Genomic DNA, 27,385 nt, shown 5'->3' on the forward strand with positions numbered 1-27,385 from the left:
GCTCGGGGCCTCCGAGGGAAAGGCGCCCCCTGCAGGTGTGCGTGCGTTAACCCCGCCCTGGAAGACCATAGAATGGTATAGAGTTAAGAATGCACCCTCTGAAATCAAACCATAAGTGGATTGGGACACTGGCTCAGCCACTAGCTGGGGACTTGGTTGGGTAAGTGATCATACTTCCTGGACCTCAGTTTCCTCATCTGTGAAATGGAAACATCAGGGTACTGGCCTTTCGGCATTTAATGAGGTGATGCAGGGAGGGTGCTTGGCACAGTGCCGCAGCATGAGAAAAGTTCTATGCGTGTTTCTTGCTGTTGCTGTTTTTATTTTTAGACTGGTAGCAGGTTGAATGGTGCCCCCCACCCACCAAAGATATGTCCATGTCCTAACCCCTGGAACTTGTGAATGTGACCTTATTTGGAAAAAAGGGTCTTTGCAGATGGAATTAAGTTAAGGATCTCCAGATGAGATCATCCTGGATTTAAGATGTGCCCTAAATCCCGTGACAAGTGACTTCATAAGAGAAGAGAAGGGGGGGGCATCATGTGAGATCAGGATGATGCGTCGACAAGCCAAGGAATATGGAGGGTTGCCAGTGACCACCGGAAGCTGGAGAGGCACCAAATGGATTCTCCTTCACAGCCCCCAGAAGGAGCCAACCCTGCCAATACCTTGATTTCAGACTTCTGGCCTCCAAAACTGTGAGAGAGAGAGAAAAAAAAAAGCTATCATTTTGAGCCACCTAGTTCGTGGTACTTTGTTATGGCAGCCACAGGAAACTAATATCAATACATGATCCTAAGTAGGAATGGATGCCTGTTGTTACCTCCTGTCCCTCTTAATCACTGTGATGGTTTTCACCTGTTCTGTGAACACATCAGGCTCATTCCCACCACAGGGCCTTTGCACAAGCTGCTCCCTCTGCCAGGTATGCTCTTCCCCCAGATGTTTGCATTATTCAGGTGTCAGCTCACAAGTAATCTCCTCAGAGAGGCCTTTCCTAATCTCACCGCCTACCTTGCCTCTCACTCCATCATCTTCCATCCCATTATCTAGTCTGATTTGTTTTTCAGTGTTATTTTTTTTCTTTTTTACTGTGGTAAAATACGCATAATGTAAAATTTACCATTTTAACCATTTGAAAGTGTATAGTTCGGTGACATTAAGTACATTCAGTGCTGTGCCACCATCACCACTGTCTAGTTCCTGAACTTTTTCATCACCCCAAATGGAAACCCCAACCCATTAAGCAACCTCTTACTTCTCCCTTCCCAGCCCCTGGCAACCACTAATCCAGTTTCTGTCTCTGTGGATTTGCCTGTTCTGGATATTTCATATAAATGGAATAATCTACTATGCCATCTTTTGTGTCTGGCTTCTCTCACTGAGCATCATTTTTCAAGGATCATCCACATTGTGGTGTGTGTCAGTGCTTCATTCATTTTTATGGCTGAATCATATATTTCATTGTATGCGTGTGCCACTTTTTGTTTATCCATTCACCAGTGGATAAACAAAAAGTGTTTCTACATTTTGGCTGTTGTGAATAGAGCTGCTATGAGCATGGGTGTACATGGATTCATTTGAATCCCTGTTTTCAGTTCTTTGGGGTATATACCTGGGAGTGGCGATGCTGGGTCATACACTAATTCTATGTTTATGGTATTGAGGAGGCTGATGAGTCTTTTTTCATAACACTTACCACTATTTGAGATTATTTACTTGTTTCTTTGTTTATTCTAGGACACCCCCCCCCCCTTATTGGAATAGAAATTTCAAAAGAGACTTGGTTGGTTTTGTACACTGTAATGTGCCAGGGCAGTAGCACGCAGCACAAAGGAGATGTTCGGGAAATGCAGGTAGATTGCACAGACGATGGCTCCCCATGTGGGTCTCAGACAACAATCTATTCACGTGGCTACCCCACTCACTGCATCAGGGTCGGTGCCCCTGGAAGCCAAAGGCATAAAGGCAACCTCCCCACAGCAGGGAAGGAGAGCCCAGAGACTCCAGCACAAGATCTGGACTTTGCACTTCTTGGCTGGAGGACGTGGAGCTCTGGGAAGAGACACTGAGCGGGAAATCCAGGTTCGTTCTAGTACTGGGCACTGGGGTCCGAAACGTGAGTAAGACTTTGCTTTTGTAGAACTCCCACTCGGAGAAGCAGATATGGGCAAGGGAGTCTGCCCTGACATCTTTGGAGCAGAGTGGCTTGGGAGGCACATGGGGAGATTTCTCAGAGTGGGGCAGGGGTGGTGACCGTGTGGGTTGGGCGCTGAGGAGTGAGTAGGAGTTGGATGGATGAAGAAGGGGGAGAAAAGCATTTGGAACCGAAGGACATTTGTAAAGCAGCAGCTCTTCCTCCCTGAGAGCGCGCTGGGAACTGTCCGTGGTGCTGCAGCCCGCCACCGAGCCGCTGCGTGAACCAAGATTGGCTCTCGTCTGGTTTATCGTTAATGGTGGTTATATATATTAATATATACGCATAACATAAAGTTTGCCATTCTAATCATTTTTAAATGTAAAGTTCAGTGGCATTAATTCCATTCACAATGTGTAACCATCCCCACCATCCATCTCCAGAACTTTCTCATCTTCCCAAATCGAAACTCTGTCCGCATTAAACACTAACTCCCCATCTCCATTCCCCCAGAATGTAAGTTTCTTGAGATCAGAGATGTTTCCTTTTGTCATTGCTATATCTTTAATCCCTAGACCAGTGGTTCTCACCTGTGGGCGATTTTACCCCCTATGGGACATTTGGTAATGTCTGGGGACATTTTTGGTTATCATGACTTGGGGGATGGAGGTGATTCTGGCATCGAGTGGGTAAAGACCAGAGATACTGCTCAACACCCTACAATGCACAGGACAGCCCCTTCCCCAAGAAAATTATCTGGTCTGAAATATCAACGGTGCGGGCGTTGAGAAACCCTGCCCTAGAAGAATACCTGAAACGAAGTTAGTTCTCAGTGAAGTTTGTTGAGGCAATGAAATTACTAAACCTCCTTGAATCTCCTTTTCCTGATTTGCAAAGGGGATTCATACAAATACATTTGATCCTCATTATTCATGGTATTTGTAAATTTGCCTACTGGCTGAAATTTATTTGTAACCCCCAAAATCAATACTCATGGTGCTTCCAGGGTCATTTGTAGACAACACAGAGAAGTGAAAAAATCTGAGTGCTGGTTGTGCATGTGCTGTCAGCTGAGGTTGAACCAGATGATGTTTATTCCAGCCTAGGCTGTAAACAACTGTCCTTTTTTGGGTCTATTTAGTGCCGTGCTTTAAACATTTTTGTGCATTTTTTGGTGACTTGGCTATTTACAATGGCCCCCACACATGGTGCTGAAGTGCTGTCTAGTGTTTGTTAGCACAAGAAGGCTGTGCTGTGCCCTTATGGAGAAAATAAGCATGTTAGATAAGCTTCATTGAGGTGTGAGTTATAGTGCTCTGGAATGTGAGTTCAATATTAAGGAATCTACAATGTATATTAAATAAGAAGCCTTTAAACAAAACAACACACATAACACAAGGTTATGTATTGATCAGTTGATGAAAATGTTGTGACCAGAGGCTCGCAGGAACCTAACCCTGTATTTCCCCTAGGAGTAATGGGTCAGTATTTTGCTATTTCAGTGTTTGCAGCAACTTTACAGAACAGAGCTGCTGCCAATAACGAGAATCAACTATACCTACTTCTGAGGGCTATTGTGAGGACTAGATAAGATTATGCATGTGAAGCATTTAGCACAATGCTTATAGCAAATAACAGGAAAAAAGATATTATGCAATCCAGAGAAAACATCAAAACAGACCTGCTTTTGTAAAAGGCATGCAGCCTGGGTTATCTAGTTAGAGCTTCAGGGAATTGGAGGGAGGCCATGTGTAATTACCATGCTGGACTTCAGCCAGGGCATGGCAGGAGAGCTGCGTTTGCCAGACGCACTAGATTGTTCCTTGTGGCCACACATGGTCATTAAGACACAAATGGAAGAATGCCATCCACTAAATCACCCATACGGCTTTCCTTGGCACCCTGGGCTTGCCATGGTTTCCATCCAAGAATTAACTAGCCCTGTGCCTGCTTAAAAGGGTGGCAAAAGAACAGCACCCCACCACGGTTGGTAAATGTACTCTTTTTTTTTGCCTTTAAAAAATTAATTTAAAAAATTGAAATAATTGTAGATTCACATGGAGTTGTAAAAAATCACACAGAGAGATCCCATGTACCCTTTTCCACCATGTTACCCAATGGTAACATCTTGCAAAATTATAGTATAATGCAATAGCACTATTGCTTTTGATACAGTCAAGATACGGAACATTTCAATCACCACAAGATCTCTCATGTTGCCCTTTTATAGCTACTCCCACTACCCATTACCCCCTCCCCATGTCCTTAACCCCTGGAAATCACAAATATGTTCTCCATTTCTATGATTTTTGACCTTTCAAGAATTTTATGTAAATGGAACTTTTCCCACTCAGCATAATTCTCTAGAGCTTTATCCAAGTTGTGGTATGTATCAAGAGTTTATGCCTTTTTATTGCTGAGTAATATTCCATTTATAGGAAATACCCAGAACTGGCAAATCCATAGAGACAGAAAGCAAACTAATGGTGGCCAGGGGCTGGGGTGGGGGTGGGGAAGTGACTGTTAAGGAGTTCATGGTTTATTCTTGGGTGATGAAAGTGTTCTGGAATTAGTCGTGATGGTTGCACAACTTTGTGAATATACTAAAAACCATTGAATTGCACATCTTAGTTGGGCGAATTGTATGGGACGTGAATCATAGCTCAATAAATCTGTTCTTAACCAAAGACTACCTTAATTGTAATAGTTTGGTTATGACCTGCTTCCCTGAATCTAAGTTCTTGAGGACTGGTGCCATGCAGCTTACTGTTGCACCCCCCAAGATGGCCCTGCCTATAGTAAGTGGGTCAAGAAATAGCCCTCAAAATGAATTACCCTTAGAATAGGGTTTCTCCACCTGGGCACTGCTGACGTTGGTGCCAGGTCATTCTCTGTCGTGGGGGCCCTCCTGGGAACTGTGGGGCATTGAGCAGCATCCCTGGTCCCCATCCACTTGATGCCAGGAGCACCCCCAGTCGTGACAACCACAGATGTCCCCAGACACTGCCCACAGTCCTCTGGGGGCAAAACACTCCAGTTGAGAACCACTAATTTAGAGTCACTGAATTTTAGGTACTGGAGCCTTAGAAAGCTCCTCGAAAAGACTGGCACCCAGGGGGCTGCTGAAGGGACAAGCAGGACTTGGCCGTATCAGTAGGGCCACGTTCACCCAGCCAGAAACGGTCAGTGGGGCAACCAAATCCACCCAAGGCCACAAAAAGGAAAATCACTTCCAGCCTCGAAACCCCCAAGCTGAGAGGTTAAAGGGAAGGAGGGGAATCCGGTAAGGGGCGGGGCTTGCGGCGAGGGGCGGAGCTTGAACTGAAACAGAGAGGGCCGGATCTGGGGCTCGGCGGGAAGGAGGGGGTAGAGCCAAAGACCCCGGATACTGAGCGCTCAGAGGGAAGGTGGGGGCTCCGAGCAAGGGGCGGGGCTTGCGGCGGGGCGGGCTCGAGGCAAAGACACGCCCCCAAGCGCAGACTAGGAAGGGAGAAGGCGCGAGCTTCGCACGGGGGGCGGGGCCTGGGGCGCGTGGCGGGGCGCGAGCGGCACGAGGCCTGGGCGCGGGCCGGATGACGTCACGCGCCGGCGGCCCCGCCCCTTCGCGCCTTCGGGTCAGCGGGCGCGCTGTGGAGGAGCCAAGATGGCGGCGAGTAACTATTACGGATTCGCGCAGGGCGCCGGCTCGCAGTACAGGTAATGGCCCCCGCGCCGCCCGCGCTGCCCCGGCCCCGGCCTCGGCCCTGGGGAGGCCGCGGCCCCTAGTTGTAACTGTCGGGGAGAGCAGAGGGGCTCCTGACGTGGGAGAGGGCTCTGGGCTTGTCGCGGGGATGCACCTGAGGGGGCGCCGAGATCTGACGAGGGGTGGGGCTGCCTGGGAGTGTACCTGGCCGGACTGGGGGAGGGGCAAGGGCCAAGGACGGAGGGCGGGGAGGTCAAGCCTCCGGACTTGGGGTGGAGGTGGGGAGAAGACGGAGATCTGGGAGTGCACCTGGCGGGGCAGAGGGTGGAGCAGAGACCTCGGCGAGGGAGAGCGGAGCGGAGGTGGGAGGGAAGACAGCCCTGGAGGGGCTCCTGGCCAGGCAGGGGGATGTGGGGTTTGGAGGTATGAACCCTGATGGGGGGAGGGGGTGTGAGAGAACACGGAGACCTGGGAGGGTGACGGGGGGGGGGGGGGGGGGGGAGAGGCAGAGGCATGGGGGAGGGGGATAGAGGCCTGACTGGGGGAGCGGGCAGAGACTTGAGAGGGTAGCGGTCTTGACCTGAGCGAAGTCCTGAGACCCAATAGGAGAGTGGGCACCTGGGGCTTCCGGGGGAGGGAGAACAGTAAGGAAGGGTAGAGGGACCTGGAAACTCAGTGGAGAAGGTGACTGGATATTTTAAGACCTCCTGGCAGACAGGGGCCGAGGGAAGAGCCGGGGATGGGGGTGGGCAGGGATGGGAAGCAGCCAGGGGAAGGAGGGCTCTGTGGTTAGAGACACATGGGGTGTGTCTGTACCCCAGATGTACACACGCACATCATTCTCCAGGGCTTCTCCTTGGAGCCTGTCTGCGGTCTCAGTCCTTCAGCCTGGCACTCCAGACCAGGTCCCAGGCGGGGATGCAGGCAGAGCGGGCATCCCTGGGGGAAAGTGCCCCCCTACCCACTTTCCTTTGTCGCCCTGGTGTCACTTGCCAGCTGGTAGCCTGGCAGAACCTCCTGGGCCAGTTTCTCACAGGCTGGATTCAAACCGCCCCTTAGATAACTGAGCGACAGGTGCCTGCTGCACCACGGTCCTGTTAGGGTTGTTTCATGCTCTCTTTCGGCACGTTGAAAATAGGTAAGGCTAGTGGAAAGTTAGTGCCCATCCCTCCCTCAACCCAGTTGTTGTGATGCTGCTGTGTTCTTTCCTGTGGGATCAGGAGGAATTAGGTCAGGCCTTGGAACCAGGGGTTGTGGAAACTGGGAGCGCTCTTCCTGCTTTCTGTATCCAGAGTGGTCTGAAAGGTGTAGAGTTGGCTGGTCATGGGGTTTCTGTCAGGGAAAGAATGGCTACAGAGTGTTACATACAGCGTGTTACATTTTTATGTTATCCTTCCCTGTTTCCGTCATCCTAGGTGGTACAGCATTCTTATTGCCCGTGCTTAGTTACAGCAGCAGGAGTAGGCTAGGCTGCCAGAGACCGTGCCCTTTTGGAAATGTTCTGCCCCTCTGCCTGCTTGCTGCCACTTCTTTCTTTCCTTTCTCTCTCCTTTCTGTTTCTTTTTTTTTCTCTCTTCCTCCGGTGCCTTATTTAGTGAGATGCGGAAAATCACTTGAATGTTACGCTTTCTATTAAGATTACCTTCCAAAGGAGAAGTATGAGCACTTACACTGGTAAAACAGGTAATTGCGGGCCTTCAGCAGATGTTTTTGTCATTTACCTGAATTAAGGTATTTAAACACTTTGGCACAGCTCTTGTCTGGATCCTGATGACTTAGGTGATACAGTAAACACACATGTAACTAAGGATGTTAAACTACCACGAACTGAATATCAAATTAGTCTGTGTCTTTAGAATTGTCCCCAAGGATGTGTGTTATTCCTTGAGAAAGGAGTAGATTTAACTAAATCAAAAACATAGGAATCATAGCAAAATCAATTTTAGTCTCAGAAAACCTTGAAACAAGATAATCTGCGTTGTCTGAATAGTTTTAAGTTAACTAGACATTCTCTTGGGGGAAACGACTTTTGCTTGAAACCTTCAGCTGCTTTTAAAGTATATATTTCTTACATAATGTGCCATGGAAAAACTGATCAGGTAACAGATTTTGTGAGTACCAGATTTATGGACAAATACTGGACAACAGTATTTACAAAGCCCATTTCGTGGATTGCCAAAGCAAAGACGACAGTTTATTTCTTAGAGGAATTTTGCATAGGTTTTTTTGGCTTTTAAAATTGGTAACCATAGCCTTGGATAGTAATATTCCTTACATTGTCATCCATAAATAGGGTTGGAATCGGAACTGTTCTTAAATTGTTGTTCAGTAAGAATCAGATGCACACTTACTCTTGAAGTTATAAGAAAAGTTTGTAATTACTTGTAAATAATGATGATTTTCATTTATTTTACTTTAGGTGGTCTTTTAAATCTCATAAAGCTTTTTTAGACTTAGAGTTAGTGCTGCACGTGTTTAGAATTGAGGATTAATCCCATGTGGAAAATTGAATCTGACAGTGTGTTTAATTAGCACTGAATGCAGTTTTCAGTTGTGAGGCTGAGAGCTGCTCAGGAAATCCAGCAGAATTCTGTGTGAGTTAAGTCGAGTTGGTAATGAAAGCATTGAGAGCTCAGAGCTGTACGGTGGATGTCCACAGGGGTGGAACGTGACAGGCGGGCCAGATCTACTGTGATATTTCCCTTTTCTAGCAGTTTTGTCAAAATCCCACCCATCTAGTGTAGCTGGCTACCTCTACCTTTGCGTTCTTGTTAAACCTAAATAAGACAGCTACTGGATTTTGGTGTAATACTTGATTTCCCATCAGGAGAAGTTCTATTTTAATAAGCTTTTGGCATAAATGTTAATAGCTGAATTCCTTCATCTGGAGAATGTCAGGAAGTTGGAAGCCTGATTGGAACCCCATTGAACTCTCTTAGTGATGGGTAACAATACGAAGTGCTGGTTACTGATCCTCTGTATTGAATAAGTCCCAAGCACTTGATATCTCGTCCAGTCCTCCCAGTAATCCTGTGAGCTAGGTATTAATGATACCCATTTTGCTGATAAGGAAACGAAGCTCGGGGTGCAGTAACTGGTGTAGGATCCCCAGGGTGGTGAGTGGTGGTGTCTGGCTAGGAACGAGGGCTGCCTGGCTCCCAGGCTGTGCCTTTGCCCCATGGTAGGGCATGCCCGAGCCTGGGGAGGTGCTCGTGGTGACAGACCTAGCCTGATGCAGCCGCTTAGCAGTGGGGCCTGCTGGAGGAGACTGGGTTCCGCCATTCTTTACGCTGTCACCTGGATCCTGCCCCTTTAGTTTGGGTCCTAGCCAGATTGTGGTTTAGGGCTACATTCTTCAGACCTTGCAAAATTACTTGCCCTCGAGTGGGGAAGCCGAGGAAGTATCTGGTCCAGTGTCATGGGGATGGTAATGATAACCCAACCCACGTCTCTCAATAATCTCTTCCAGAGGCAACAGATAGCTTGGGAAAGGCACCAGAGCCCACGTCAGCCATGGGGGGCAACATAGGCAGCCCCAGTACTGCCAGATGGAAAATCACCCGTTAACAGCCCCCAGGTAGGAGCCCCCTGCCCTGTCAGGTACGGCTACGACCAGATTCAGAATGGTCCTGGTCATACCCAGGCCAGCCTCTGTTGCCTGCACCCCATCTCTGCCCCCCTGGTTTCCAGGCCCTTCCAGAGTGAACCTTACCCTCCAAGGCCTGTCTATCCCCTGAGCTTAGGTCCCAGAAACACAAGCTGCCAGAGAGAATCTGGTGTCATTGCCTCAGGGACTGGGGTGCACCTGCCACCACACCCAAAAGCAGGAGAGTGGGGCTTGTGGGGAACTGCAGTGGAGTTTGACGCAGTCCTGACAGTGATTGCACCTCAGCAGCGCTTCCCTGTACTCCCCATGGGATTGACTGGAGGCGGACCCTGGGAAAGCAAGGCACAGGAGTTCTCCTTTTACAGTGTGCCTGCTGTTGTTTTCTAAAGACCCATCTCAGAAAGGCTTGCAACTGCAGGCGAGACCTGATTTCAGTATATTTTAAGGAAAACCTTTCAAATGACAGAACTATACTATCTGTGTTCCTACCACAAGTACATTAGGTACATTTAAAATTTTTGAAGTGTGGATTTTGAATTTTCATTTTATCCATTTTAGAACCAAAAGTCAACTCACCAACATCAGAGCATAAGTTAATTCCTAATAGAGATTTTTTTCCTCAACATATTCTGTTTCTGAATTTTTTAGTTTTATATTTTGTCTTTTGTCTAGATCTACCAATGTGTGTATCTAGAATGATCAGAACAAATACATCAAATTTAAAAGCATTTTCAAATGATCCTTTAAAATTCTTTTTTCACGTGAGTGTAATTGATGTTCTCTTATGTGGTTATGGAGATAAGGAGACAAAGACCATTGATCTGGATGAATAACTGAGCAGCCCTAAAAAGTAAGGGAAACGTGTAGAAAGGGTATTTATAAACCTCGTATTCATTCTTTATTTTATATTAGTAGATCAAAAGTTTGTGAACCTTCAGATCAGGGATTGCAGATGGTCTTGTAAGGAGCAGACACATACATGTGTGAATACCATCTAAGATAGAGGATAGAGGGTCTGTCAGGGGAGGATCAAAACAGCCTGCGCACCCCACCCTCCCACCTGTCATTGACACGTGGCACTGAACCCAGAGTGGCAAGTCTTCCCCGTTTCCCAGAGAACCCACAATTCCCTGTCCTATGTGAAATCCCCCAAGTTTTAAATACCAGAACCAAAGTCAGACTGTGTGAGACAAATGACATCTGCTTCCACTTTATGACCTTGCTTTCTGTTCTTAAAAGTTTAATCACAGAAGGATAACGTAGAAGACATTATAGATACATTTGATAATTAAAAGGAATAGTACGTATTCCAGCTAGGAGGAGGAGCCCTCCTTTTCGACTGGTTTTAGTCGATTAAGAAGGTTGTGGGGTTTTGTATGTATGTTAAGATGATACCAGTTTTTGTCTTCATCACGGCTCTGAGCTGTTCAGATAGCTTATTCATCTAAGGTGAGAAATGCTGTCTAATTCAAAACAAAATTAGGAAGCTTTGACAAAGCGCAGAGATTTTTTGCTTGTTTCATTTGTTTTTTTGTATGTCTTTGACACCTTAAATCTGAAGTGTGCTCTTTACTCATTGGGTATTCTAGAATCTTGGTAGGAAAAGCTTTTGGTACCACCCAAGGTCTAACTGGTTGGTAATTGTTCCCTTGTTCTGTCCCTTGTACTGAGGTATCCGCCACCAGCTGGGAACTGACATTCTCTGCCTGTCCTTTTCTCTTATACTTGCGTTAGAGGGTAATTCTAAGCTTGCCAGACTTTTTTAGCTAGAAACTTCATTTGTAAGTATTTGGGGGAACAGGGACTTCTTTTTTTGGTACGTATTTTGCTTTGGGCAGTTTTGTTTCCCCCCAGAGGTAAGTTGCATTTGCGGCGCATCACTGTCCTCTTGCATATTTAAATTAACTGTTGACTAAGAATTGAGAATTGCTTCACTTTGGTTCTGTAGCACTTTGTAGTTTGGAAAGTCAGTTTTGTTGACTGAGGTTAACTCCTTGTGAGTTTTGCTCTCTGGGAACAGAATGAACTGTAATGCCTAAGACTCTTGGAATGAATGTTTTTAAAAAGCCAGTGGCTTCTTTTAAATTTTGAATGTCATTGGTTGAATCAGGGTTGGTGGTTCGATGTCTCTTGTACTTGCTCATGAGAAACTCAGATTGGCTGTCCAGTCCCATCTCCCTCTGTTGACACGAGAGGCCCATGTGCTAGACCAGCATAGATGTTGCTCTGGAGGTTTTTCTGCCCCTTAAAGCAGCAGGAGAGGGCTGGAACCACGGATGAGCCTTCGCTGTGCCCAGAACAGCATTTCACCTGTTTCATTCATGGCAGCAAAAAGGCACGTCCGTACTGATCCTGGTTGGGCGTCCTCTCACTTGCACTGCTCCTGGGGAGGGCGGGTGTACATAATGCTTTCTCTTTAGCTTAAGCAGCATGTATCAGCAAGATGGCATTCTTAAGCATCTGACCGGCAGGGCTAACTATGCAGCCACCTTCCGTGTGAGCACCACGTTCCTTTTCAGAAGGACGGAAGAGAATTCCGGGAGTTCCACTGCCAAACAGAACATGGCTCACCCTCAACGCTCAGGAAACTCCCATCACCAGTCTCTGGAATCCCTGCCTCAGGAACACCAAGCAGCCCAGTGGCTCTGTCTTGAGGAGCTAGGCTGGCCCTGACTGGGAGCTGGAGACGCCTGACTACATTTTAAAGAAGGTTGAAGATGGGCGTAGGGGAATGAAATTCTCCATCATCTTCCCAAGAGCCCAAGGATTTAGTTCATCAGATCCCTTTCCAGGATGTCTTCCGGGAGTACCTGGGTCTGAAATGGGCCTTTAACATGGAGAGTGCATATAAGGCTTCCGTGGAAAAAAAAAACTTCTGTTAGAAAAATCAGAATTGTTACGGGAATGAATGTATGGTATGTTATATGTTTTGAATGTAAAACCCTTGTGAACTGAAGTGCCAAATGAAGTCATCTCTCTGGGTGTATATGTATGCGTGTACACACAAAATAACAAATGTGATCTTATTGCCAATAAAACAGGTTTGAAAATATCCTCCCTGATGAATGTCTTGAGTGCGCATGTTAGCCTTGGGTATTGCCCTTCACAGTGCACCGTCTAAGCTCCGAATGTTCCTCAACCCTGTGAGTAGTCGCAGACGCACCTGGGAAACTGAGCTAGGTCAGGATGCCAGAGCCGAGGTTTTCTCCCCATAGCACTGCGAAGTAGGTGATCGTTGAGGTTGTGATTTCCAAGTGCTAGACACTCAGGTTTAACCCCTCATTCTGGTTTAGTTTCTGCCATTGGGGTGGGGGTGGGGGTCCTTAGGAGGAGGGATGATAGATAAGTGGGTGAAGAGCTATGCCCTGGAAGGAAGAGTCCATGATTTAAAAAGAAAGCACTATGTAAGGTTTCTCAGCACTGTGATTCCACAAAAATCTTTCTTCCACTTGATTTTTTTTTCTCATACTCTAAATGTTTTGATTGTTTGTTTGCTCACTGAATGATTCTTTGAAAGCAGTCTGCGACAGAGATCATTGTTACAGCAAACCCAGAGTGACCTGTCTTTCCTCCTGACCATCCCTGTGACATTTCATCACCTGCCTGTAGATTCCTGAGATGCGCCCTTCTGAAGTGAGGTCTACACTCAAGGTGCAATGTGTCCTTACGATTGGCCTTTTAGGAGCAAGCAGAGCGTGTACCAGAGAGTCCCTGGGTCGGGGAACGTGGCCTCCCCAGATGAGTCCCTTCCATCTCCAGGCCTCCGTGTCCCCATCAGTTAGGTGACTCACTGAACAAGCTCATATCCATGGGTCTTGCCAGCCTTGCATTCTCAAATCTTATCTAGACGATGCACCCAAAGAAGCCTGACTCCCCAAAACAAAATTCAGACCAAAAAGCCTGCGACCCAAAGACAAGGATGGCAGCCAGGACTTGTGAGTCTGCGTCACACAGACGTGCTTCAGTCCCGCTCTTCCTGAGCCAACAGGTGCTGGTGCTTTCTCCCCAGCTTCCCGCCTCAGCTCTTCTCCCTGCCAGGCAGGCGGCACCCACCGGGCCCTTGTTGTCATGGGGACAGGGGCCCTGGGCCTTGTGGTGCAGCGGCACCCTCTCCCTGTGAGCAGCAGGCGACTTCAGACAGCAGCAGCCCAAGCTTAGGCCCCTTGCTTGAGGGGAGGCTTCACCGAGAGTAAATGTGTGACTCTCTGTTCTTCAACAACCACTCCCAACTCCTTGCTCTTGGTCGGGGTTGAGAATTGGTAGCCTGCAGACCATGTTGGATTCTCGCACCAGCTCTCTTTGGCCCGCACAGTGGGTTTTTTACTTGCTATATTTGAGTTAGGTGCCAGTATTTTAAAATTGGGAGACTTTCCAAAGATTTCTGGTATCGTTTAAAATGGGAAGATCTGGCCACTCTGGGCTGCGTTGTGGGCTCGTGTGCGAGGCACTGTAGCACATGAGTTCTTGTTTGTCACGCCATCCTGAGAGGTAGGTGTTCCCATTTTACAGGTGAGTAAACTGAGGCAAGGAAAGAAGAAGTGACTCGCTCAAGGCCCCGCGGTGAGCAGAGCCAGGATTGGAAGCCAGGTGGTGTGGCTCCCGTTCCCATGCCAGCCGCTGGGCTGTGGCTCTTCTCCCAGTTCCTAAGCTTGAAACCCCTGTGAGCTCTTCCTTGATCTTCATCTTGGTCCTCGGTCCTCACGCAGAACCCTCGCGTCCTCAACCTGTTCTCTTCACCTTGCTCTAAGGCAGTGTCTCATTTGTGCCTGCAGGATTTTCATCCATGGAGGTGACTGACGACAGGGGCCCTCTTGCCATTGAATGAGGATTTATTACATTTTCTGAGAGAAGGGAACACGCCACGCCACACAGGGGCACGTAAACTTTGCCTTTAATCTCAGCAAATGCTTTTTGCTCTCCCATTCAAGGAGAGATTCTTAAGCTGGGGCCTGTGAAGCCCCAGGTGATTACCGGCAAAGCTGTGCCATTTCCAGGGAATCACAGAGGGCCGGAAGTCACAGCTTTCATTTCATTCGTAAAAGGACCCAGAAAAAGGCTATTAGAAATTGACCTCTCACCAAAGGGAGCTGGAGAAGAGGTGTGGGGACTCTCCCTTCAGACTTGGGGCAGGGAGCCCGGGCGGGAGTGACAGCCTCCGCTGCTGCCTCACCTTCAGGCCCCCGACCTTCACACGTTAGGCTCTAATCCCCGATCCCCAGCCCTGGGCACCCTGACTTTGCAGGTCTGAGTTTCTCAGATTGTTCTCTGTGAGGCCGTCCTGGGCGCTGTGGGGTGTGGAGCAGCATCCCTGGCCCCCACCTACTCGAGGCCAGGAGCCCCCCAGAGTGACAACCACAGATGTCCTCAGTGTCACCCCGTTTCCCCTGGGGGCAGGATCACCCCAGGTGGGAACCCCTGCTCTAGATTACCTAGGTTTTGACAACCATATGGGCCATGCCCGAGGAGTCTCTCCCATGAGCTGTTTTTTGGCTAGCTCAACTCCTAAAACCTCGATGTGGCAGATTGGTTGCCAAAACACCCCTGTCCTTTATGTTGTTCCTTCTTATATCCACGCCCTTTCCACTGTGACCATGCAGCTCTTCCCATCTAGAAATTATCAATACATCGATTTCCCTGGCCCTCGAGCCTGGGCTTCCTTGTGCTCCTCCTTGGCCCGTAGATTGCAGCAGAAGTGATACTGCCACAGACTGAAGGTTTATACACCCCCTGCCCCCCATTCATATGTTGAAACCTAACCCCCAAGTTGATGGCATTAGGAGGTGGGGCCTTTCGGAGGTGATTAGGTTATGAGGGTGGGGTCCCTCATGAATGGGATTAGTAACCTTTTTTTTTTTTTTTTTTACCATTGATATGAATTCCTATTGCTTAGTTTCTTTTTTTCTTTTTTTTTTTTAATCAGTCATCAATTTTATACACATCAGTGTATACATGTCAATCCCAATCGCCCAATTCAGCACACCACCATCCCCACCCCACCACGGTTTTCTCCCCTTGGTGTCCATACGTTTGTTCTCTACATCTGTGTCTCAACTTCTGCCCTGCAAACCAGTTCATCTGTACCATTTTTCTAGGTTCCACATACATGCACTAATATACGATATTTGTTTTTCTCTTTCTGACTTATTTCACTCTGTATGACAGTCTCTAGATCCATCCACGTCTCAACAAATGACTCAATTTCGTTCCTTTTTATGGCTGAGTAGTATTCCATTGTATATATGTACCACAACTTCTTTATCCATTCGTCTTTTGATGGGCATTTAGGTTGCTTCCATGACCTGGCTATTGTAATTAGTGCTGCAGTGAACATTGGGGTGCATGGGTCTTTTTGAATTATGGTTTTCTCTGGGTATATGCCCAGTAGTGGGATTGCTGGATCATATGGTAATTCTATTTTTAGTTTTTTAAGGAACCTCCATATTGTTCTCCGTAGTGGCTGTATCAATTTGCATTCCCACCAACAGTGCAAGAGGGTTCCCTTTTCTCCACACCCTCTCCAGCATTTGTTGTTTGTAGATTTTCTGATGATGCCCATTCTAACTGGTGTGAGGTGATACCTCATTGTAGTTTTGATTTGCATTTCTCTCATAATTAGTGATGTTGACATCTTTTCATGTGCTTCTTGGCCATCTGTATGTCTTCTTTGGAGAAATGTCTATTTAGGTCTTCTGCCCATTTTTGGATTGGAGGGATTTTGGATTTTAAAGGGACCTCAGAGCTCCCTCTCCCCTTGTGCCATTTGAGGACACAGCGAGAAGATGGCTATCTATGAACCGGGATGTGGGCTCTCACCAGATACTTGTCTGCTGGTTCCTTCATCTTGGACTTCCCAGTCTCCAGAACTGAGAAATTTCTGTTGTTTATAAGCCACCCAATCTATGGTATTCTGGTGTAGCATCTGTTCGAGCTGCCAATCCTGTTCATGCCTGTTCTAAGCCTAGACCTCCAGAGCCTTTGCCCACGTCCTGTCCATCTTGGGGGACCCTGCTACATGAAGGGCCCCTGGCTGGACCACTGGAGGAGAAGATACTACAGGGAGGAGGGCTTCAGTGCCCGTTGGACAGCCAGCTGCCCTCCAGAAGTGGAGCTGCCTGCTGCTGACCTCAGATGCAGCCCAGCCCAGCCTACACAGTTAGGAACAAAATAAACGATGGCTGTTTTAAGCTGGGGATCATCAAGCCTTTCCTAAAGGCTCAGAGAGTAAATATTTTCCACTCCATGGGTGTCTTAGTTCAGGCTGCTGTGAGAAAGTACCACAGACTGGGTGGCTTGTAAACAACAGGAGTTTATTCCTCGGAGTTCTGGAGGCTGCAGGTCTGTGATCAGGGTGCAGGCAGGGTTGGGTTCTGCTGAGAACCCTCTTTGGGTTGCAGATGCTGACTTCTCACTGTGTCCTCACCTGGAGGAGAGCGGAGGGGGAGGCAAGCTCTCCTGTGACTTTTATAAGGGTACTCATCCCATCACGGGGGCCCCACCCTCACGACCTCATCTAATCCTAGTTACCTCCCAAAGGCCCCACCTCCTAACACCATCACATTGAGGGGTAGGGGTTCAATATAACAATTTTGGGGAGACACAAACATTCAGTCCACAACAGCAGGCTACACCGGGTCTGTTGCAGCTACAGAGCTCAGCCACTATAGGGCAAAAGTGGCTGAAAGCAATACATAAACAGGTGGGCATGGCTGTGTGCCATCAAAACTTTATATTTTGACGCTGAAATGTGAGTTTTGTATAATTTTCACGTGTCATGAAATAGTACTCTCCTAACTTTCTCCAACCACTTAAAAATGCAGAAATCATTTTTTGCTCATGAGCTGTGCAAAAAACAGGCAGTGGGCAGATGTGGCCATACTTGGCCTAGCCCTCTTTTAAATCCCTTCCATTTCTCCCTTTATCCCTTCCGTCTGGGCTCCACCATGCCGAGGCCTTTCCTGAGAAGGGCACAGTCCCATGGCATGTGCACCCTCCCCAGCTTGAGGGCATCCGTGCTCCACTTCCGCAGAGCTTGCTTAGCTAAATAAAAGCCAGGCAACACGTCATCCTCCCACCCAGACCACAAACAGCTTTGTGTTGCCCTGAGCAGTTACTCAGGTGGGCCTAGTGTTCCCTTTGGGGTCACAGCTACCACTTTGACCATAGTCACGAAACGTTTACTTGACTGCTTTGCAAGCCCCGTTTAGGGTGTCTGCAAAGCTCTCGACCACCGGGAGCTGGCCTGGCCGAAATTTGCATAGGTGACCTGAAGTGGCCTCTGTGTGTCTCCTATCAGCTTTGCCCTCAGCTTCTCCCCTCTACAGCCATCACCACCTGTCTAGTCTGCTTGAGCTGCCGTAACAAAACACCACAGACTGGCCTAAACAATGCATGTATTTGTCACAGTCTGGAAGCTGGACATTCAAGATCAAGGTGCCGGCAGGGTTGGTTTCTCCTGAGGCGCCTCTCCTTGGCCTGCAGATGGCTGCCTTCTTCCTGTGTCCCTGTGTGGTCTTCCCTCTGTGTGGGCGTCCCTGGTGTCTCTTCTCATAAGGATACCAGTCCTATAGGATTAGGACCCCACCCTTATGGCCTCATTTAATTCTTTAAAGCCTCTGTCTCCAAACCCAGTCATATTGGGGTTAGGGCTTCATGTGAATTTGAGGGGGGGGCGGGCACAACTCAGTCCACAGCACCACCTTAGCATCCTAAAACAGGACAGATCTTGTCCTGAGATACCGTGGTGACTCCGGATTGCTTTCTGGATAAAACTCGGATTCTGCCTGGCGTCCCGGAGCCCCGAGCCCACCATCCAGCCTCCTGTCACCCACCCCTCCTCTGTCCCTCAGCACACAGGGCCGTTTCCCTGTCAGCCCCTGTGCTCTTCCCCCTTTCCCACGTGCGTGCCAGGCCCTTCTCTCAGCCCAGGGGGCTGCATCTGAGCCCCTCTCTGGAATGCCCGTATTCTTCATAGGTGAGGCCTTCTCAGGCGCTGGGTTGGAGGGGGAGGCGCCTGCTGCCTGCTGGGCTGTCAGCACATCCATACTTGCTCCAGACGGTGTGTCTCTGTCTCCCCTGCCCCTCCGCCAGCGTCTCAGCTGTTCGCACAGGAGAGGTGCTTCATCCTGGCATCTGAGGAGATGGGGGCGGGGGTGACCTCCGGTGAGATCAAGGGCGTTTCACCATCCCACATAAAACTCAAAGCTGATATCTACCCTGCCCCTGTACGCCTCACAGCCAATCAGTCTGCTCACAGCTGTGAGGTTCGCAGGCCCTCGTAATAAAACTGACGGGAGTCACCCTGCAGGGCACGGGAACACCTGAGACCTCCCACCACTGAGTTACGTCAAGACCAAACGGCTTGGACGCCCAGCCATCTGTGGGCAGACTCTCCTTTTGTCCTTGACTTTGGTCTAGCTCAGTGGTCTTCAAACCTCAGGGTGCATAAGCATCACTACTCAGGGTCGTGTACAACCAAAACATGTCCTGAATTCTTAGTTTACACCCGCAAACGTGCTGCCTTGAGCCTGATCCTGAGTCACAGGGCAGCCCGCAGTGTCCCGGTGATCCTTCTGGAGTAGGGTCTGGACCAGCCGTAAACCAATGCATGACGCTGCCCATCTGCAGCTGGGGTCTCAAAGCTGGTGCCCTGGGATTGGGCTTGTCCTAGACCAGCGGTTCTCACCCGGACAGTGTCTGGGGACATCTGTGGTTGTTCGAGCTGGGGGCACCTCTGGCACTGAGTGGGTGGAGACCAGGGATGCTGCTCCACAGCCCACAGTGCCCAGGACGGCCCCCTACAGAGAGTGATGGGGCTGCAGTGTCAGCATTGCCTGGATCGCGAAACCCTGCCCTAGACAGAACAGGCTGTTTGATCTCCTGGCCTGGAACAAGGTCAACAACCGCCCGGCTCACTGGTTCCCTAGGTGGGGCCCCCACCAGATGGAGACACAGCTTTTGACCTGAGCTGGGTCGCTGCGGGAGCAGGGGAAGAGAGCCCCAAGCTTGTCTCTACTCCCTCGGGCCCTCGGCTAAAGGACAAGACTTGCCCTCCACCACGGGAGACACTTTGCCTCTGCACCCTCAGTTGGCACCACTTGGTGTGCTGGGTCTTCAGGACTGGGGGCGGAGACCCTTCTGGAGGTGGAGGCCATTGGCACGCTGGGAAGCCAGGCAAGAAGGAAAGCATCACTGCAGTGCTGCTGGCCCCTTACCCAGCAGAGGCAGCAGGGCTCAGTCCAGAGAGCTCCAGGTCTGCGCTCACACTTGGACTCAGGCACTCCCGCCCTTGCAGCTTGGGCAGCTCAGATGCCTTTGTCGAGCCTTCTGAGTGGCTTCAACGGCATGGCTGTTTATCGTCCTCCCAAAGCCCATCCCATCCGTTCTCCTTGCCGGTTTGGGTTGGTCCACACCTCTCCCATGTGACTCAGGAGAATGTGGCCCCAGCTCCAGGTTAAATCCTGATGGATCTGAGGCAGCCATCCTCGCCCCATTCTCCTCAGCTGTGCCCTGTTTGGAGCAGGTCGTGTGGGACCCAGGCTGGAAAAGAAGCCATGAGGGGAAGCTGGCACAAGAAAGCATACACAGAACATACGTAGAACATGTGTAACAGTAGAAAATGGGAAATAGCATGTGGTGGTTTAAAAATATTGCCATAAATTCTCATATTCAGTATTCATTAGGAGAATTCATATTCCATATTCCCATAAATAAATTCACTCCTCCCTTCAAAAGATGGCACTTAATCCTCTCCCCTTGAGGGTGGGGTGTATTTAGTGGTTCACTTCTAACGCTGAATGTGGCAGAAGTTATGCCATGTGATGTCTGTGGCTCATAACAAGGATAGCTTCCACCTGGTCCTTCTGTCTCTCTGTCATATCTCATTCTGGGGGAAGCTGGTCGCCATGTTGTAAGAACACTCAGGCAGCATTGGGAAAGCACCAACCATGTTAAGGAGCCATCCTGGAAGCAGATCTCACTACCCCAGTCGAGCCTTCAGATGATGCTGTCCTAGCCGACTTCTTTTTTTTTTTTTTTGGCCGTTCTGTGCGGCATGGGGAATCTTAGTTCCCCAACCAGGGACCGAATTTGTGCCCCTGCATTGGGAGTGCAGAGTCTTAACCACTGGACTGCCAGGGAATTCCCCCAGCCGACTTCTTATTGGCAACGTCTTAAAGACTCTGAGTCAGAGCCCATCCACACCACTCTCAAATTCTGACCGACAGAATCTGTGAAGATAATAAATATTTATTATTGTTTGCAGCCACATCGTTGGGGGTAATTTTTTAAATTGAAGTATAATCACTTACAATATTCTATTAGCTTCAGGTATGTAACATAGTGATTTGATATTTTTATACATTACAAAATGATCACCACGATAAGTCCAGTTATCACTGCTACCATGCAAATTTATTGCAGTATTATTGACTGTATTCCCCATGCTGTATATCACATTCCTCAGACTTACTTATTTAAGGACTGGAAGTTTGCACCTCTTAATCTCCCTCACCTATTTCACTCATCCTCCCAACCCCCTTCCTTCTGGCTACCACCAGTTTATTCTCTGCATCTATGAGTCTGTTTTTGTTTTGTTATGTTTATTCGTTTTATTTTTTAGATTCTTCACATAAGTGGGATCATGTGGTATTTGTCTTTCTCTGTCTGACTTATTTCACTCAGCATAATACCCTGTAGGTCTATCCATGTCACAAATGGCAAGATATCATTCTTTTTTTACGGCTGAGTAATATTCTGTCGTGCACGGGTACATGTGCGTGCACACATATGTGTGTGTGTGTACCTAAGTATCCGTCGTTAGACGAATGGATAAAGATATATATCTCCTTTATCCATCTATCAAGGGACACTTAGGTTGATTCCATATCTTGGCTCTTGTAAATAATGCTGCAGTGAACATAGGGGTGCATAATCTTTTTGAATTAGTGTTTTTGTTTTCTTCAGAAAAATCCCCAGAAGTGGAATTGCTGGATCATATGGTAGTTCTATTTTTAATTTTTTGAGGAAGCTTCATACTGTTTTCCATAGTGGCTGTACCAACTGACATTTATTAGGGGTAATTTTTAACTCTGCAATAGAAACTGATACATAATATAAATACTTACCAATAGTAAAATAGGCAAATGAAATATAGTCAGACAAATGAATAGCCTTCACAGTTTGAGAGGCCCAGGGCAAGAGTACAAATGGAAGCCAGCATGCCATGTCTAAATATTTCAACATTATAGACCAAGCTGGCAAAAGTTAAATACAGTATGTTCTGTCCCACCTACCTTAACAAATATACCTTTCTAATGACCAAGAAGAAAAAAAAAGAGTGATGCTAGGTTTACAGTTGTCAAAACATCAAAGGTTATCATTACTGTGTGTGTCTGGGCATTCTGGTGATGGGCTGATGATGTTTGGGTGTCTTAAATAAAATAAAAACATACTAATTCATGAATGATTATATATTCTGTAAAATGTGTTTTAGGTGCTTTCATTTCAGCATGAATGATGTTTGTGTAATCAAGATTTTCATGTCATTTGAGTTTTGTTACAATAATGACCCTGTCATGGGCTGACTTGTGTCCTCCTAAAATTCATATTTGGGTGTTAGGTATTGGGGGTTAGGACTTCATTGCTAACTAAAGAATGTGACTGTAGGAGATGGGGTCTTTAAAGAGATAATTAAGGTAAAATGAGGTATTAGGTGGCCCTGATTCAATATGACTGGTGTCCTTATAAGAAGAAGAGATTAGGACATAGACACACATAGAGGGAGACCACGTGAAGATGTGGGGAAAAGATCCCTGGGACCCCGGCGGGCCAGGACCCCACCTGCGATTGGGCTGCTCCCACCCACCATTTCCCAAACACCTGACTGTAGGCCATACTAATATTTCCTGAGCACCTGCTATGTGCCAAGCGCCACTGTCGTGCCGGCAAATAGCTTGGGACCCACCGCAGTTCCTGTGGCTTCATGTTGGTGGAAGGATTGCATCAGGCGGTGCTGGGAGGGAAAATCAAGCAGGGTGAGGGGGCAGGATGATGGGTTACAGGGCCCTGCTGCTCTCCAACAGGGGCTCAGGAAGGGCTGGAGAAGGAGGTGAGGAAGGGAGCGAGCAGGTGTGGGAGGGGATGGGAGCGGAGGGCCTTGGGAGGGTTCTGAGCAGGAGGGTGACATGGTCAGGTCTGTGCTTTGAGAGGACCCCTCTGGCTGCCAGGAGGACGAAGAGATGCTGGCTAGGAGATGGGCAGGGGCGATGCAGCGGGCTCTGCTTGACCCTCAGCACCGCGCTTCCCTCCCCCTGGCAGGTCCCTCAGCCCCCAGGACGGCCTGGATAACACCCCCCCCATTTCTCCATGGCCCTCCCCACTGGGCAGTGAGCCACTCTGGGGGGCAGGAGTGACACTGCAAGCATCACATGTGAGTCTAGCATCGGCCCAGAATGTGTGCGAAGGTGCCAGTGGACAAGTGCTGCCAGCCGTCGTCCCTCTATACTCAGGTCTGCCTGCCTCTGAGCTGTGCACACGCCTTGCCTCATCCCCTATGGCAGCGGTCCCCAACCTTTTTGGCACCAGGGATCAGTTTCGTGGAAGACAAACTTTCCATGGCCAGGGGGAAGGGGATGGTTCAGGCAATAATGCAGGCGACAGGGAGCGGCAGATGAAGCTTCACTCGCTCTCCTGCCCGCTGTGCACCCCTTGCCGTGCGGCCCAGTTCCTAACAGGCCACGGACCAGTACCAGGCTGTGGCCCGGGGGTTGGGGACCCCTGCCCTACAGGGTTTGCGGGAACTTCCTTCTTTTAAAAATTGAAGTAGAGTTGATTTACAATATTGTATTCGTTTCAGGTGTACAGCAAAGTGATTCAGTATTTTCTTTAAAGATCTTTTCTGTTATAGGCTATTATAAGATACTAAATATAGTTCCCTATGCTATACAGTAGGTCCTTGTTGTTCATCTATTTTCCATATAGTAGTGTGTATCTGTTAATCCTATATTCCTAATTTATTCCTCCCTCCCCTCCCCTTTGGTAACCGTAAGATTGTTTTCTATGTCTGTGTGTCTGTTTCTGTTTTGTAAATAAGTTCATTTGTATTATTTTCAGATTTGACATATAAGTGATATCATATAATATTTGTCTTTAACTTACTTCACTTAGTATGAAAATCTCTAGGTCCATCCATGTTGCTGCAAGTGGCAATATTTCATTCTTTTTTATGGCTGAGTAATATTCCATTGTACCACATCTTCTTTATCCATTCCTCTGTCGATGGACGCTTAGGTTGCTTCCATGTCTTGGCTATTGTAAATAGTGTTGCAGTGAACATTGGGGTGCATATATCTTTCTGAATTAGAGTTTTCATCTTTTCTGGATATGTTTCCAGGATTGGGATTGCTGGATCATACGGTTGCTCTATTTTTATTTATTTATTTATTATTTTAATTTTTAAAGTTTTTGGCTGTTCCATGCGGCTTGTGGGATCTTAGTTCCCCGACCAGGGATTGAACCCTGGCCCTCAGCAGTGAAAGTGCTGAGTCCTAACCACTGGACCACCAGGGAATTCCCATCTACCACTGGACCACCAGGGAATTCCCATCTATTTTTATTTTTTAAGGAACTTCCACACTGTTTTCCATAGCGGCTACACCAACGTACATTCCCACCAACAGTGTAGGAGGGTTGTAGGAACTTGCTTATATGATTCTTATTGGTATTGGGCTAAAATCTTTGCCGATACCCTTCCCCGACAAACGGGCTTTTACATTTGAGGACTGTCTACTGGTGACTGATATTCAGCATGGTGAGGAGCGCGGGGATCAGAAAGATCTGGGTCTGAATCAGGCACTTGTCACCTATCCTCAGAATTTCGTCTTCCAGACACTGGGGACGGACCAACAGATGGACATACAGACAGCTGGCAGTGCCTTCTCTAAGGGCAGGAAGGTAGGGATGAGGTGAGGCAGACAAAAGGCCTCAGCTCTGGGCTTCCTGCAGAACGAACCACAAGCAAGAGCTGGTTCTTATAGGTAAAGAGTTCTTAGTTTAGCGTTAATCAACCTTCCATGATTTTTCTCAACTGTGAAAATGGGAACCAGGCTGGCTCCGAGCACTCAGGGTTGCTGTGAGATTGTGTTAATTCATGCAAAGCGCTTCCAATGGCGGCTGCACTCACAGAAGAAAGGTCTTGGACTGGAGGCATCCAAGTGGCCGATGTCTAGTGTCAGATGGCATTTTTGTGCTCAATGCAGGTTCTCGAATGCCAGGATCTAACGCTGCCGGGTTCTGTGTTTATCTGTGGTTCTAGCGCCCAGCCTCCTATGGCTTTTCCCCTCCCAGCTGCTGGAACCAGCTTGGCCACGCAGCCCGCTCCTGGACTTGGCCCTGCCCTGATCCCGTTTCCTGAGGCCGCCCAGCCACCCAGGCCCATCACTCCAGCAGGGTACGGTGGGTACCAGCCCCACTCCGGCCAGGACCTCGGTTACGGCGGCCAGCCCCAGGAGCCTGTGCCGGCGGCCACCACGGCTCCCTCCTACCAGGTATCAGCCTGACTTTTCTCTGCCCAGCACCAGTCCTTCCTTGAAAACACAATCCAGATGGGCCATCACCCTCCTGATGCTCCCATCCCTGCCCTTAGAGGGGATGGAGGCTGGGCTTGTCCTTCCCGGGCCTTTCCGGTGCTGACGATGCCCCCTTCCTGACCCCGAGCTCTAGGACCGCAGATCTGGCAGTTGTGTTTCCACGTGGAATCGCCAAGGCGTCCCACGCTCCATGTGGCCCAGCCCCCTGAGCCTCTGTCACCCACAGCTTGTTCCTGATTTGCTCGGCCAAGCTCGTACCCACCTGGCTCCGGCCCCTCCCTCCTTTACTCCCCTTTGCTTCCCCAGGACCTCTGGGATTTCTCCCAACCTACCATCCTGAGTTCCTGCCCTGCTCCCAGGGCCTCCTCCCGGCCCCTTGGATCCATCCTCACCTCCGTGCAGTTAGTCCCTGGTCCACCCAACAGCTCCTATCTCCCTGTGAACCAGCCGTGCTTCCTGCTGCCCCAGGCCCTTCCGGCACCCCGGCCCCGCCTGCCCACCCAGCCCCTCTCCTGGCGCTCACAGTCCTCTGCTCTGACTGGCTTCCGGGCCTCCTGCCAGCCCACCCGCCGACCCCCACCAGGGCCTCCGCTCCCTGCCAACCCGGCCAGGAGCCCTGTCCCCGGTCTCCGCACGCCTGCCTCCTCCTCCGAGCCGTCCCCGGCAGCCCTTGTCCCGTTGCATGTTCCTCAGAGCACTTTTGCTCTCAGACATTAGTTCTGAGGGAGCAGGCCACACCCCTCTCCCTGCTCGCTGCGTCCCCAGGTCCCAGAACAGAGGCTGGTACAGAGCAGGAGCTCGGGAACCACATGATGCAGGCCTTGCAGGGGGCGAGGAGGGGGCCTTGCCCCACCCTGAGCACCTTTCTCCTGCTCTGTGTTCCCCATGGAAACCCTCTCGCAGGACAGTTACAGCTATGGACCATCGACAGCCGCTGGTGGCTACGAGAGCAAACGGGACCCGCCACCTGCTGCTGGCCTGCCTCAGCTCCCAGCCATGGCCACGCCCACGCTCTGCCCACCAGGTGGGTGGGTCTCTGCAGGGTCAGGGCGGGGGCAAGGGGGCCTCGCTTACACGGGAGGGACCCCAGAAAAGTCAGGTTTCAAGCGCTTCAGGTTCACAGGAGGTGCAGCAGTAGCGTGGGTCTCAGGGCTGTCTCCTCAGATGCGCCCCAAAGTCTCCACTAGTCAGTGGGCCCGTGTGTGCGAGAGAGAGGGACGGGGAGACCCAGACAGAGAGATGGGGGAGAGACGAAGGTGGGGCTGGAAGTGTTTTCCAAGCACGTGGGTCCTGCTGAGGACTTGGATTTTAGAGATGGGAGAGCCTGGGGCTCTGGCCTCCAGCGTGGCTCAGACACCCAGCCTTCACAGCCAGTTGCGCCCAGGCCGTGCCAGCTCCTGGCAGCCGGGGGGCAGTTGTGTTGGTCACACTTTCTCTGCTCCCTGGGCCCGGTGTCACAGGGGTGGTCCTGCAGAGGCTGTGCTTGCTCTCCAGGGCCCCAAGGAGCCTACGGTGGCATTGGGTACAACCAAGCGCAGCCCCTGCCGCAGGTGCCCACCGCCGAGGCGGGGCAGCCGGCCAGCGCTTCGCCCTCCACCTCCACCTGCCCCCCGGCGAGCAGCGCTCAGCCCGCGGCCTCCTCCCTCTCCACCCTGCCTTCCTCATCCTCGTTCGGCCCAGCCTCCGCCCCGTACACTGGTAAGATGGTGGTTCCCCCCGCAGGCATGCAAGTGCAGCCTGTTCCTTTTATTTGCTGCCGAAATAAATGTGGTCCTTTCCTCAAAACCAACCCATCTCCACCTCTCATTTTTCTCTCCACTTCTTAGGACCAAGCTACCCGAGCTATGACTCATCCCCGTACTCAGCGGTCAGTCCTTACTATCCCCCGCTGCTCCTCCCGCAGATGCGGCCGCCCCCGCTCCCAAAGCCCGTGGACTCGTCCCTGTGGGGCGGCTCGGGAAGCAATCCCAGTGCCCGTTGCGCCGACAGCTTCGCCAAGAAGCTACCAGTTGCCACCAAGCTGCCAAAACCCAGGGGTGGCCCCAGGCAGCTCCCGCTTCACTATTGTGACATCTGCAAGATCAGCTGTGCTGGTCCCCAGGTCAGCCGCCCCGCCCCACGCTGGGCAGGACCCGGACCTTCCTGCCCCCGCGGGTGGGAGAGCCCTCCCTTGCCCCCTGCGACCGGCCAGAGGTCAGGGTCGTTGCCTGCTCAAAAGAGATCTGTTATTAATTTGCAACGCCAAGTGCGCATCAGCATAACCTTAAAACTGCCTGGTGTTCTTGTGAAAGACACGAGAGCGGGCCCAGCGCTGGTCGTTGGCCGCAGAAGCGTGGTCTTGCACCCTGAGGCCATCTGCAGCAGGGAGGCCCTCA

At 49.7% G+C, this 27,385-nt stretch overlaps 1 protein-coding gene across 6 annotated transcripts in view; it reads left to right on the plus strand.

The window, feature by feature from the left end:
* Positions 1-5,724: 5,724 nt before the first annotated feature.
* ZFR2 (zinc finger RNA binding protein 2) overlaps positions 5,725-27,385 on the plus strand; it is a 45,917-nt gene continuing 24,256 nt past the window's right edge. For all 6 annotated transcript variants that reach the window (XR_014241756.1, XM_082381655.1, XM_082381656.1 and 3 more), the window contains exons 1-5: positions 5,725-5,833; positions 24,737-24,968; positions 25,914-26,034; positions 26,505-26,708; positions 26,837-27,111. Coding sequence is in view for 5 of the 6 variants with exons in the window: in XM_082381655.1 (XP_082237781.1) it covers positions 5,781-5,833; positions 24,737-24,968; positions 25,914-26,034; positions 26,505-26,708; positions 26,837-27,111 (885 nt within the window). In the remaining variant the exon portion in view is untranslated. The remainder of the gene's footprint in view (positions 5,834-24,736; positions 24,969-25,913; positions 26,035-26,504; positions 26,709-26,836; positions 27,112-27,385) is intronic.

The sequence above is a fragment of the Balaenoptera borealis genome (assembly GCF_965194805.1).
Source record: "Balaenoptera borealis genome assembly, chromosome: 2".
NCBI classification, from domain to species: domain Eukaryota; kingdom Metazoa; phylum Chordata; class Mammalia; order Artiodactyla; family Balaenopteridae; genus Balaenoptera; species Balaenoptera borealis.